Source organism: Microcaecilia unicolor, chromosome 3 (assembly GCF_901765095.1).
Source record: "Microcaecilia unicolor chromosome 3, aMicUni1.1, whole genome shotgun sequence".
Lineage (NCBI taxonomy): Eukaryota > Metazoa > Chordata > Amphibia > Gymnophiona > Siphonopidae > Microcaecilia > Microcaecilia unicolor.
The window spans coordinates 11,772,935-11,787,557 of record NC_044033.1 but is presented as its reverse complement, the minus strand read 5'-3'; the positions used below and the strand labels follow the sequence as shown (position 1 = coordinate 11,787,557).

The 14,623-nt window shown below is 41.3% G+C and overlaps 1 protein-coding gene across 1 annotated transcript in view; it reads left to right on the top strand.

Moving 5' to 3' along the window:
- Positions 1-9,217: 9,217 nt before the first annotated feature.
- LOC115465345 (lactoylglutathione lyase-like) overlaps positions 9,218-14,623 on the top strand; it is a 67,946-nt gene continuing 62,540 nt past the window's right edge. The window contains exons 1-2 of the mRNA XM_030195772.1: positions 9,218-9,346; positions 12,525-12,607. Of these exons, the coding sequence (XP_030051632.1) occupies positions 9,266-9,346; positions 12,525-12,607 (164 nt within the window). The 5' untranslated portion in view covers positions 9,218-9,265. The remainder of the gene's footprint in view (positions 9,347-12,524; positions 12,608-14,623) is intronic.

Here is a 14,623-nt window from a genome sequence, read left to right as displayed (position 1 = left end):
CTGTATCAATTCTTTGTCTGATGTTTCTAAGCAAAGACTGTAGTGAAGAGGCCAACATGTGGTTTGACTTAGCCATAGTTCTGGCTGGTTCAATGTATAAGCTGATAGGTGAAAAAGGTCAGGAAAAGTCTTGATTAATTATAGCTAAGTGTAGGACTGGCCTCCTGAAAGTAATAACAGACCATAGCCGTATGCTATTAAGTAAGACTGACTTTTGACCTCTTTAATGAATGCCAGAGTTTAGTTAGCAGTTAGTATGAACCAGACTAGGAATATGAGAATAACCAATCTCACTAGGGCCTCTTGGTCTCTAAGGGAACCCAGTTTAAGCTATAGATGAGACATTAATCATAAGGAAAATATAAGAGTTCTGGAGACCAAATGTCTGGCTTAAGGGGCCCCAGGTTAGAGGTCAGTTTGAGGAATACCAAACCTATGTAACTGATATTTCAAAAGTAATGATTGGTTGAGGCAAAGTGACCAATCTATTCCTTAACCAATTGGAGAGTAAGGGGGGGGCTAGGCTAGGCTGGATAGAACAGTATTTAAGTAGGAGCAGAAGCAGTTTACGTCAGAAGGAGCTCAGAAGAAAGAGAAGGACAGAAGGAACAGACAGAAGAAGGAGAAGACAGCATAAGAAGAGAGCTGAGACAGAGAGCTGAGACAAAGACACAGAGAGCTGAGAGAAAGACCCAGAGAGCTGAGAGAGAGAAGAGAGCTAGAACTGATGTCCTGCTTTGTTTGCTGGCAAATAAAGAAGATTACTCTCTCATTCTGGTGTGTGTTGTCTGACTCTTGAAGTATCACAAATTCCTATCTCAATTCCTGCAACACTTTCAGGACCATTCCTACACTTAGCTATTCATCAAGAAACAAAGTTGACTTTTCCTGACCTTTTTCACCTAGCTAGGACTGTGGATAATTCAACCCAGATGATCTATTTAAACTTGCAGAGATATCACTTGAAAGGTCAGACAAAGTTGAATTGAAAAGATATTCTACATAGAAATAGAACTTATTAATTACACAGAATAAAACATATTCTAAAATAAACAGAAATCAAAATTCCTTATAAGACAAAATCTAACTCATCTAGAATTATTTAAAATCTACTCTATTTTCTTCTAACCAACATTAGCCTAATCTTTTTAAAACTATCTTCAAACACTGTTTGCTTGTTGATCCCTCGAGATTATCCACTATGCCCAATAGCCTTCAGATGTGGTAAATAATTACTTCTCCCTGACCTTTCTAACCTCTTATGTTGCAAAATAACTCTCCTCTCGTGTGTCTGGGCAAAAAACTCTTTATTTGGGAGTCAATCCCCTTCTTATATACTCTATGAATATTCATGGATATTACATGTATTATCATTACTATTGGTTACATTTTGCTTACACAACCATGATCATGCATTGCTTACAAGAACAACTCTACATGAACAGCTCGTGAACCTGCTCAGGAATGTACAAACATCACCTGCTATTCTGCTACTTTCTCAGGAAAGAACAAAAACATCACATGCTAGATTCTCAGGAATATACAAAACATCATCTGCTGCCTGTATCCAAATACATTCTATCTACATCTCCACCTTTTTTTTTTTTTTTTTTTTTTTTTTTTTTAATGAAATCTCCGTGGTGTGCCAGCTGGAGATGGAGGTGGAGATGTTTGTAATAGCTTATAAACATATTGAGCAGAGTGACGTGTTGGAGCGAATGGACGAGGAAAACATAAAGAAAAAAGGTTAGGAATGCATTGTATACAACAGCAAAAAATAGTGAAAACAAAAATACCAATGACTAAATACTGGATAATAGGGCGGAGCCAGGTCCAAGGGATCCATTGCCACAATTGATCCCATACATCAGAGAGTAGGTTATTATGAATAGTAATATGAGTAGTTAAATTCCGTAGGAAAGCTAATTGTTTGTCAATGGCCTTTGAATTGTCAGATAAATTAAAACAGCACATGTCCTGAAACTCTTCGCAACCATGATGGTTAAGTAATAAAAGATAATCAATGGCTGCTCGATTTTGTAAAACTCCATGACGTAATTGCTGTTGCTCAGCATTAAGTAAACTAATAGCAGTGGAGGTTGCATTGATTGATTTAATTGCCCAACAGGCTAATTCACGAATATTTTTTGCATTTGCCGCTGCCAATGCAGGGACACCTATTAATGAAAATGCAAGTGCCAGATATTCAGTTTGACTCAGAAATTTAACATTATCATTGCAATTGGCAGCAAGGGTCATACGCTTGGATCGCATATGTGAGGAGTTAGAAAATAAAATATGTTTACTGGGAAGTACCATAGTGAGTCGACTTAGACAGCATGTAGTACCATCAGATATATTAGCTGGAATATAATTAAAGGTATACATTCCACATGACCAAAACCAGCCAGGGGGTAAATGAGTAAATTTATAAATATATGAAACATTTTCGTAGGAGCTACAATTTAACAAAGTTGGTCCAAAATTAACACAATTTGATCGGGTACAATTAACCATACGAGCACATGTCATATTGATACTAGCTATTTGATTGGTTCTCACATGCATTGCCAAAGTAGGCGGCAACAGGGTTTGTGTTCCCCAATTATGGTATTCATAAGAAGCATTTCGATAGGATGAATTAACAGGAAGCTGTGAATAAAACCAAGTATCATTTTGCATATCTTTAGGATCATGACATACTGGAATCAGGCAAGTTGCCAAAACTTCTCCAACTGCCTTTTGATGAGAAAGACAGAAATCAGTTTGGTTCAGTGAAATTGCAAACGCTTCCCAAATATTTTTTGTGGGAAGTAATTGTGACTGTCCACAGGGTATGTACAAACAACAACACAGTAGAAGCAATGTAATGGAATTAGCATTAAGCGCTGCAATAATAGCCACTACGAAGTTATCATCAGTCTTTTCAATATGAACTTTTTCTAAAGTCTCTGTAGCTTGTTGACTCAAGGCTTTAATTTGTCCCCAAGTAACAGGAGCATTAGGTTGACGAGTCACTGACCGTTTGCGTGTTTGCATCTGCGGTCCTTGAAGGGTGAGTGTGAAATTGGGAATTGGGTTGTGAAGACCTTGATGCCACGACATGAGGTTTCACCCACTTTGCTGGAATCCACACCGGGCCAGAATCTGTTTGAACAGCAGCGTAACCACGACCCCAGGTAAGGAGAGGCACAGGGGAACTCCACTGATCAGAAGGTAGTTGTCGGTATATGACCAAAGGACGAGATAAAGGTGGGGCAGGAGTACGAAAATGTTGTTCAAATCTGGAAGAAAAAGTTTTTGTAGCAGGATTATTGATGAGATTGAGATGATTCAGTGTGTAAAGGATTTGTGCTAAGCATTCATCAATGCTTACTCTATGACGGAGAATACCGTCTTTTTTTGTAGTCAGATTACTTAAAGCAGTTTTCAGTGTGCGATTAGCACGTTCAACAATAGCTTGACCAGTGGAGTTATAGGGGATACCAAAAAGGTGCTCAATATGCCAGAGGGTCAGGAACTCCTGTAAGGAGGTGGAAGTATAAGCAGGGGCATTGTCTGTCTTGAGAGTTTTAGGAACACCCATGACCGCAAAAGCTTGGAGAAGATGAGAGCGGACATGAGATGTAGTTTCCCCTTTTTGTGCAGTGACCCACAAAAATCCAGAATGAGTATCAACAACCACATGAAGCTTAGACCATTGACCAAAAGGGGGAAAGTGAGTAACGTCCATTTGCCAGAGGCTATTAACTTCCAGACCACGAGGATTAACTCCAGGAAAAAAGGTAGTAGGAGCTGAAAAGGAACATTGTGGACAATTTTTGATAATAGCTCTAGCTTCTTCTAAAGAAATTTGAAACTGGCGAGCTAGGCTAGGTGCATTTTGATGATGAAGTTCATGACTGCAGTGTGCTGTGGAGAAAAAATGAAGATGGCGATCCGCTCGAGCATTCCCTTCAGACAGACCACCAGGAAAAGGTTGATGACTGCGGATATGACCTATAAAGAGAGAAGAAAGGCGATTCTCCAAGTAACCTTGGAGGGTTAACAGTAAAGCATAAAAAGAGGCATCCATTTTGAATGATACATAACTGTCGGGCATGCGACGGACAAGATTAGCACAATATTGACTGTCAACAATAAGATTCAGTGGTTGATCTGAAAATAAAGAAAGAGCCAGGATGATGGCAGCAAGCTCTGAACGTTGAGCAGAGGTTTGTGGAGAGGTAAATTTGACGTGCCATTTGTTCAGATTGTACCAAGTAACCACCCCACGAGTGGGACTACCATCTGTAAAGACGGTGAGAGCAGTAGGGAGTGGACGTAAAGAAATGGGATCATGAAGAGTGATTGGCAAAATGGATGTGCCCTGTATGCGAGGGTCTTTAGGATAGTGGCAATCTATAATACCAACATAAGTGGCTAAAATAAATTGCAAGTCGTCGGAGAACTGAATCATTTTTTCCCACTGCCACAAAGAATGAGGAATGATGAGTTTAAGAATGTCGAAACCAGTCATGAATGTTGCTCGCTCTCGAGCTTTAGTAATCAGCAAGGCTAGTTGCTGGGGCCATTGTGTAATAGTAGAATGGAGAGTATTCTGTAAATAGACCCATTCTATCAATTTCGGAGGAGTTGTATCTTGATATAAGACACCAAACGGTTGTCGGTGGGTGGGGTCTTTGAGAACGCAAAAACAAAAAAGGGCAAATGCATCTCGTCTATCTGTCCATTTTGTTTGTAAGATTTGATCCAATTGTGACAGAATTGTTTGTTGCGATGCAGTGAGTGTAATTAATTCAGCAGGTGTTTTATGACCTTTTAATGCGAGAAACAGGGGTTGTAAAAATTCTGTAGGAAGTTTCAAGTAGGGACGTAACCAATTGAGATTTCCTAAAATCTCTTGTAATTGATGTAATGTCGTGGGAGACTGTAAATTGAGATGAGGAGCGACAGGTTGGGCTGCAGCTTTAGTCATACGGAAACCTAGATATAAATAGGGTTCCTTTTCTTGAACCTTCTCTGAGGCAATTGTTAATCCTGAGGAGGCCAAGATAGAAATTAAAGTAGATTTCCAAGAAGGGGGAAGAGTTATCCCTGCAATTAGTATATCATCCATATAATGATATACCAAAAGTTGAGGGAAATAGGCACGAAATGGTTGCAAGGCTTGATGAACATAGTATTGACAAATAGTGGGTGAATTTAACATTCCCTGGGGCAAAACTTTCCAACAATACCTAGTAGTAGGGTGTGCATTATTGTAAACAGGTACAGTAAAAGCAAAGTATTTATAATCTTTTTCCTGGAGAGGAATTGAAAAAAAACAATCCTTCAGATCTATAATAGCTAATTGATAATCATAAGGAATCAAATTAGGATTTGGAATACCACATTGTAACGGGCCCATTGGTTCTAAAATCGCATTAATAGCTCGTAGGTCATGTAAAAATCTCCATTTTCCGGATTTTTTCTTGATCACAAATACCGGAGTATTATATGGAGAATTGGTAGGCTCAATGTGATTTAATTGTAATTGTTCTTCCACCAATTGATGTAAAATCAACAGTTTTTCTCTGGTAATCGGCCACTGCTCTACCCAAACAGGTTTGTCAGTTTTCCATTCCAAAGGAAGAGAAAAAGACATATTTATGAACTGTTAATCAGGTAGGATCAATGATGCATCTAATTGTTCCAAAAGGTCACGACCCCATAAATTAAAGGGTACTTGTAAAATACAGGGCTTAATATGTCCTAGAACCTTGGTATCGTTAGGATATGTAATAGATAACCATTGAGAACTTTGGGAGGCTGACTGAGTTCCCCCTATTCCTGTCACATGTGAAGTATCTTCAATGGGCCATTCCACAGGCCATTGTTTATAAGCTATGACAGAAACATCCGCCCCGGTATCTAATATACCAACAAAGGGCTTTTGTTGCAATAAAAATTGAGCAGTGGGTCGTGCATTAGAAACCGGTTTTAAAACTGCACTTACCTGTCGCGTAGATCCAAAGCCCCCTGTACGAGAGACAGTAGAAGGAATAGGTGCTGTAAAATATGGTAAAATAATTAATTGTGCCCACGAGTCCCCGGGAGAAATTGTTAAAGGTGATGAGGACCATACTTGAATTTTAACAATGCCTGTGTAATCAGCATCAATAACTCCAGGGATAACATGAATACCTGCCTTCGATGCAGAGGAGCGAGGTAATACTAAACCTACAGTAGCCGCTGGAATGGGTCCTTTAAAGGTAGTATTATATACCAAAACTTCATGAGGTAAGATGGCAGTTTTACATTCCGCTGCAATAAGGTCAATTCCTGCACTACCTTGTGTAGCAGTAGTACTATGAGCAAAAGACCCTTGCACTCCCTTTGGACCGAGGTTAGGAGTTAACCCGGAGCAAAGTTTTTTGGGGGTGGCGGTGTGGAATTAATTGGATTAGAGCGACATTGATTGGCCCAATGATATCCTTTTTGACATCGAGGACATTTTCGAGAAGGTCGTGAAGGTCCTTTTGCAAAGTTGGCACCCCCTCCTGGGGCTCTACACTGAGCTCGAAAATGTCCTGGTTTCTTACAATTAAAACACGTCCCCTGTGGCTTATTACCTTTTTGTATAGCTCCTGCTAACAAATTCATAGAATAACCATGAGTCCCCACATCTGCACATGCGCTCAATAAATCTGCTAAAGTAATTCCTGGGCGATGAGCTACAGTCTGCAATGCCTTTTTGCAATCTGAATTTGCATTTTCTTGGGCTAATTTAATCAATAACTCTGTTTGCGCATCAAGATTATCAATTTGCCTAGTTACAGCTTCCTGCAATCGATTAACAAATTGAAGGTAAGATTCGGTTGCACCCTGTTTAATTGATGCAAAAGATTTTGTTGGTTTATTCCCTTCTGGTGTTCTTTTAAATGCTCGCAAGATACAAGTGCCTATGGCTTGAAAACAGGTATCGTTTTGTTGAATTTGCATATCAAGGGTTGAAAATGGTCCCGATCCATAAATTTGATCAGGCACCAAATTAGTCCCAGTGATAAGTTGTGCTGCTTGCTTATATTCATTATCCCACACTACATATTGCGCAGGAGTTAACAGCATACGGAAAAGGTCTTTCCAATCTTTTGGAGTCATTAAGTAACCGTTACTAATCCCTTCTATCATGCCTTGAACAAATGAACTTTTTAAACCTGATTCTACGATAGCTCTACGTAATTCTCTCAAAACTTGATAAGGTAGAGCAGTCCATTCTGCATGATGTGTTTCGTTCCCTGCCTCTATTGTTGTAGTTCTAGTAACTGGGTATAAATTAGGATTAGGTTCCGAATTATCCCATAGATCATCGTTCCAAATGAATTCACCATTTTTTCGTGCTTGCTGTATACCTAATTGAATTAAACTAGGTCGTTCTACGCTCTTTGGTGTTTTGGTAATAATAACGCTATCATTAGCGTTGTTGTTTTGGATATTTTCAATTGGTTTATTAGGGGTAGTAGTAGTAAAGTCAGGAGTTTTGTTTTGCTCTTCCCTTCCCATATCGGTGGCCAGCCGACAAGAAGGAGGAGAAGGTGTAGGTCCAAGAGTCGCGGGAGGTAAAAGAGACCAGGTCTTGCCTGGCAATTTGTTGGATATATTTTCGTTAGTAATGCCTGTCAATCCAGAAGAGAGAATTACTATAGTAGAATATATCTCTCTCCAAGTCAATAATATAGGAGTCGAAACTCTAGGCTCTAAACGAAACTGCTGCCCTATCTTTTCCCATGTTTGAGGATCGAATGATCCCTTCTCTGGATACCAGGGACATTGACAAACTATTTCCTCAATTAAACGCTCTATATCTTTAAGAGTTATTGGATTTCGGGAGGAACCATATCTTTGCGTTATAGTATATAGCTCCTGTGCATGTTGTTTATGTGATGATGTTAAATTTCCCCCCATACTTACAGTGTTCCGTAGAAGGAATGGCGCGCTGACTGTTCCAGTCGTAGTAAGTACGTCACGTTTTCACCGATCACGTCGGGGATCACCAGATGTTGCAAAATAACTCTCCTCTCGTGTGTCTGGGCAAAAAACTCTTTATTTGGGAGTCAATCCCCTTCTTATATACTCTATGAATATTCATGGATATTACATGTATTATCATTACTATTGGTTACATTTTGCTTACACAACCATGATCATGCATTGCTTACAAGAACAACTCTACATGAACAGCTCGTGAACCTGCTCAGGAATGTACAAACATCACCTGCTATTCTGCTACTTTCTCAGGAAAGAACAAAAACATCACATGCTAGATTCTCAGGAATATACAAAACATCATCTGCTGCCTGTATCCAAATACATTCTATCTACACTCTTAGTCTAACAAAAGCTAGACATTCTTGAGCAATTGAAACCCAGATAACATTCCTCACTTTACATGACTGAACCAAACTTTTAAACACCAATTAATGACTTCTTTTGCCCAAGCTGCCTCATCTGTGTTCTGCCTGTGACTGAGAGATGAGGGTTCCTATATAGTTTCTGTGTAGGGATCTGTTCTGTATTTGCAATGTTGCCTCTTCACATGTAGGTGGAAGGTTGTTTGCCATGGCTTAGTAGGGCAACTTTGCTACAATGTGTCACAAGGTATCTTGAGTTGTTTCCTTGTTTTTTTTTTGGAACAGAGGAAAAAAAAAGGTTTATGTAGATTTGGGGACTGGGGAAATGTCAGTATCGTTTGATACCCCTTTGAATGGGATTGAAAAAGAAATGTTCCCCTGAAAATGATGTTTTCCTGCGCGCTGTATCTGACCTCCCTAACTAAACTCACGTAGTGACGTAACCTTAACCTTGAGAACACGCCCCCAGGCGGTGTAATCTGGCGTGCTTTTCCTTTCGGACACGCCCCTGGGCGGAGACTCACGTAACCTTAACCCGTCCCGAAGACGACGCATGCGCGTGGGGAGTCTGGGACTAGGTGGTCTTGAACCAGCTAGCTCCACCCTCTTGCTCCAAGCCTTCGAACTGGCCTTCCAAGTGGCCTGCTCTGCTTTTCTTCAGGACACACCTCTGTGATGTGCTTCTTCCCTTAGAACAGCCCCTGGGCGGTACACCCGCTCTGCTCCTCCTTGAGAACACGCCCCCGGCCGGTGTAATTTGTTCTGCTTTTCCTTTCGGACACGCCCCTGGGCGGAGACCTGACGCTTTCCTTGTTCCTGTAGCTGCCCGTCTTTCCTTCTTTCCTATCCTAACTCGAGTTTACCCATCAAGAATGTCTGATCAGCCGGCGCTCTGTGGCCTGTCTGACCAGGCGGCTGCCGCGTGCTGCACGGATCCAGATCCCAGCACCAAGGTGAGGGGGCAGGAGCGCTCTCTTTCCCTTAGGTCCTGGGGAGCGTGCGTGGCACGTTTTGGGCGTTGTTATGCACTTCGAATTGTTTTGTGGGGAAGCAAAATTAGACTTGGAAAAAAATCTGTAAAGATCGAATATTGTAGTAGGAAAGGTCATGCAAATAGGTGGGATAATGTGGGGTACAAATGCAGCAAATAAATACATTCTCAGTTGTGTTGATTCGAAGGTTTCTGGTTTGGTGGTACAGGTGTCAGCTCTCAGCGTTGAGCAAAAGAGGGGTAACATATTGTTGGTATCCCTCCCTAATCGCTTTGAAATGTTGGCACTTATGCTCGGGGGTAGGATATAGTACAGGTTCTGTTTCTGATTTATTTTATTTTTTTTTTATCTGCTGCCTATTCTCATCTGGGAATCTTTGACTCTCTCTCTCGCTTTTAGTTGGGGTGAATAGCCATGGGTATGAGAGGTGACGCCTTCAGTTGCTGATAGAGAGCTGTTGGCATTTAGCTGCTTGGTGGTGCTATTTGTGGAAAGACTTGGGAGGATGCCTGAGCAGTTTAAGGCACTGCTGATTCAGAATAAGTATGTAACATCGGATAAGTTGGTTTTGTCGTCTGGTCATAGTTGCACTCCAAAGCTTACTAGGATTCTTGATGAGGTTCCTGTAATGGTCGTAATTTTGGGGCTGTTAAGAAGGCTGGTGCAAGGGCAATAGGAACTCAGACACGTCTAAATAGGTATAATTGAAACCCGATTTTGGACGTCTCTAACTGAGGTCCGTCGCAAGGACGTACAAATTTTGAGGGGGCGTATGGGAGGCATGGTGAAGGTGGGACTTGGGTGTTCCTAAGACTTGGACGTCTTTGACCCATAATCGAAAAACAACTTGGATGTTTTCACCTGGACCTGTTTTTATTACGAATAAGGCACAAAAAGGTTCCCGGACCCGTAATGACCAGATGACCACTGGAGGGAATCAGGGATGACCTCCCTTTACTCCCCTAGTGGTCACTAACCCCCCTCCCACACTCAAAAAAACATTATTAAAAGTGTTACTTGCCAGCCTCAGATGTCATACTCAGGTCTATGACAGTGCATGCAGGTCCCTGGAGCAGTTTAGTGGGTGTAGTGCACTTCAGACAGGTGGACCCAGGCCCATACCCCCCCCCCACACCTGTTACATTTGTGGAGGAAACAGTGAGCCCTCCAAAACCCAACAGAAACCCTCTGTACCCACATGTAGGTGTCCCCCTTCATCCTTAAGGGCTATGGTAGTGGGTTTTGGGGGTCTCAGCACACAAGGCAAGGGAGCTATGTACCTTGGAGCATTTTATGAAGTCCACTGCAGTGCCCCCTAGGGTGCCCGATTGGTGTCCTGGCATGTCAGGTGGACCACTACAAATGCTGGCTCCTCCCACATCCAAATGGCTTGCATTTGGACGTATTTGGTTTTGAAAATTGCCGAAAGTCAAATACGTCAAAATCCCAACGTTTCTTTAGAAAATGTCCTTCTATGTTACTATACATGTATGTTATCTCTTTTGACATTAGCAATCTCAAGTCCCCATCTTTGGCATTCTCTGTGTCTTCCACACTGTAATCTACTTTTACCTATGATTATTTTTATTTTATTTTTGTTACATTTTGTACCCCGCGCTTTCCCACTCATGGCAGGCTCAATGCGGTAGGCAATGGAGGGTTAAGTGACTTGCCCAGAGTCACAAGGAGCTGCCTGTGTCGGGAATCGAACTCAGTTCCTCAGTTCCCCAGGAGGACCAAAGTCCACCACCCTAACCACTAGGCCACTCCTCCAATCAATTATTATTTCTTTTCCTGCTTTACCTGGTTGTACAGCACATGCTGTGTAGAGGAGAAAGTGATGTAGCTTGTTTCTTTTCCACTGTCGGCAGAGTGGGATGGGACCCTATAGCAACTAAAAACTGGGGATGGGTCTGGAGAAGGTTGGAGGGGCCAAACAAACCAAAAAGGTGTTAATTGTCCTTAGTCAAATACTGGAGGTTCAGCACAGGGGAACTGGAAAGGATGAATGACGGCCAAGAGTCTCGTAGATTTCTGTTGTATTATCTGTGTCATATTGTTTTCTTCTCTTGTTACTTGGTAACCCTGCCTGAAAACTTGAGTTCCTCATGTAGATATAAGCGAGTCGATTATTCACTGTGGTCTGAATATCTACTGTATTGTGACTTGCTAATGCAAAAATGACTGCATTGCTTCCAGGTCATATATGATTTTGTTTTTCTTTAAAATATTCAATGTGAAATCAAGGGTTTGGGGATCTTCAGTACAGCGAATGCCCTTTGGGACAGTTGGTTGCATGATGTAGTTTTCCCAAGAGCTGACCCTTACTGAGAAAGAGACTTGTTTTGAAATGTTTTTGCCTTTAAGTAAATAACTATATAGTTGTTAGGAAATGTACATCTTATTCTTCAAGGTATTAATAAAAGGAGACATTTAGAAGGAAGGATATAGTATGATGTTTAAAGAGTGCTTCAGGTAGTAATTTCTGCAAAAAAAGATTTCCAGCAATAATTGGATGACCAGATATAGCTAACCTGCTATCTTTTCAGGTTCATTAAGTAGAATACCAAGTTGGAATAAGGGGTCCTTTTACTAAGGTGCGCTGAAAAATGGCCTGCGGTAGTGTAGGCGCAGGTTTTGGGCATGCGCAGAATCTTTTTTCAGTGCACCTGTAAAAAAGGGCTTTTTAAAATTTTTGCCGAAAATGGTCGTATGGAAAAATGAAAATTGCAACGCGTCCATTAATTTTGAGTATGAGACCTTACCGCCAGCCATTGACCTAGCGGTAGTCTCACACAGTAACCAGGCGGTAATGACCTATATGTGCCAAATGCCACTTGGCAAGCGTCCGATATGCGCAGCACAAAATAAAACTTATTTATCGGCTGCGGGTATCGGACATGTGGCAAAATGAAATTACCGCAAGAGCTACGCGGTAGCTCCATTTTGGCACTCGTAGACACCTATGTGGCTTACTAAAAGGGCCCCATAATGAATCAGCTTACTTTGCACTGTGCATTAAACTGGTGGTTGGGTGTGAATGAAGAATAGCTATCACTCTGCTTCACACACTGAAGTTGTATATTTTTTGGATGGTCTAATTTTATAACGTTACAAATACACGTCTTTACATTTTCAGGACTTCATGATGCAGCAAACCATGTTTCGAATTAAAGATCCCAAAAAGTCTCTGGAATTTTATACAAAAGTTCTTGGAATGACGTAAGCACAATATTTTGAACTGCTACACTTTGTTTTGAGTGCAATCACCACTGTATATTATTGCATACATCTTGACTTGAATACTGCCACAGTGCTGCCTATTCCTGTAACAGCCAGTTGGCCAGAGGTCTGAAATTGTTGGCATCATGCTTATCTACAAAGTTTCCTTATCTTGTTTCTGCTACCAGCTCATCAGTTGCTATTCCGTTGTTCTTTTCCTTTTATTTGTTTTAATTATTTACTTATTTTGTAATTATGTTCTTACTAGTAAAAAAGCCCCGTTTCTGATGCAAATGAAACGGGGGCTAGCAATGTTTTCTTCTGTGTGCATGTGGGAGTGTGTGTGTCCCTGGCCTCTCTCCCCTCCCCCCTCTGAGTCCTTCACTGTTACAGAGCCAGCGATTTGATTTCGTGCTCTGCTGTTTTCCTTCACTGACTGTGTTACAGAGAGGGCGGGGCAGACACTCATAGGGAAACCGGATATCTCGCCCCCTTCACACTTCCGGCTGGAGGCTTCATAGAACGTTGGTGTTGCCTTTTATATAGAGAGAGTTTTTTTTTTTTAAATTGAACTCACAAGAATGTGGTTTATACTGTTGAATGAAACGTTCACTCATTTGGGGTGGGGAGGGTGTACAACATAGTTTACTTCTTGAACATTTTAGTTTTGGCAACCAAGATGCACAAAATCTTATGATTTATGCATTTCCGTTTTTCCACAACAAATTATAAATACAGTACAGTCTCGATTATCTGGCCTAAATGGGACCGACCCATTTTTTGGATAATATGGAAAACAATGCACAAATAAAGGCACAAAGTTCTTGATAAAAAAAAAAAAAAGTTATAAATTAAAGATTTATAATACTCTCACCACCGGGCCCAGTAATGGGTACTTAAAAGGGGTCTGCATGTAATAGGGTAGGAGCAACCTTTGGGGAAGGGAGGGTAGGGAGATGGGAGGGGGGAGAAAAGATATGAAGATCAGAGTGGTGAAGAGAAGGACATTTCTGTGTTACTGTACTGGTTTGTTACAGACTTGAAGTTGAGTGGTTTTTGTTCACAATTGATTGTTTCTGTCTTCATGCAATAATAAAAATATTAAAAAGAAATAAATGTGGTGACATCATTGGGGGTCTTTCAGATATGCTGTACTGTAGTAAAATGACCTAGAACAAACATTTGGCTTACAAGTTGTAGTTGAGTCTTTAAGAGAAATCTTAACCTTTTCTTCCCAAAACTTGCATTTTCCCATACAAAAAGGTATGTAATATATTTTGGCTCACACCTTTTTCAGTTATAGCTCAAGGTAAGTTACGTTTAGCTGTAGTATGTTCTTCTCAGTAGGACTAAGATCAAGGACTATAGGATTCCAATAAAAGAGCTTGATTTGAGATATTATTGCTTCGCAAGATGTGCTTAGTAGCTAGGAAATGTATCCTTCAATATTGGACTGTTGCAGACTCCCCGGCTTACTGGCATTGGAGGAATCAGCTACACCTGTTGATATCCTGGGAGGCTAGAGACTGTGGGCTTTCCCAGAGGAGACAAACCACCTTTCTGGCAATTTGGGGGCCTTATTTGCAACACCTAAGTCCCAGAGCACGTAGGTTACTCCTTAATGACGGGTGAACTGTCCACCAGGATAATTATGGCTCCCTTTGGTTCTTGGGAGGGGGGGAGGAGGGGAGATACTGGGGGGTAGGGGTGAGATGGGGTAGGGAATGTTGGGGAGGGGGGGTTGGCCTGGTTAGGTAAGATCTTGGTGTTGAGAGAGAGAGCCTATTGATCTGTTACTGAAGATAGTTTGTATTTGACAGTAAGGTGTTTTTTTTTTGTTGTTGTTGTTACATTTGTACCCCACGCTTTCCCACTCATGGCAGGCGCTATGTGGCAGGCAATGGAGGGTTAAGCGACTTGCCCAGAGTCACAAGGAGCTGCCTGTGCCGGGAATCGAACTCAGTTCCTCAGGACCAAAGTCCACCCTAACCACTAGGCCACTCCTCCACTGTTGCT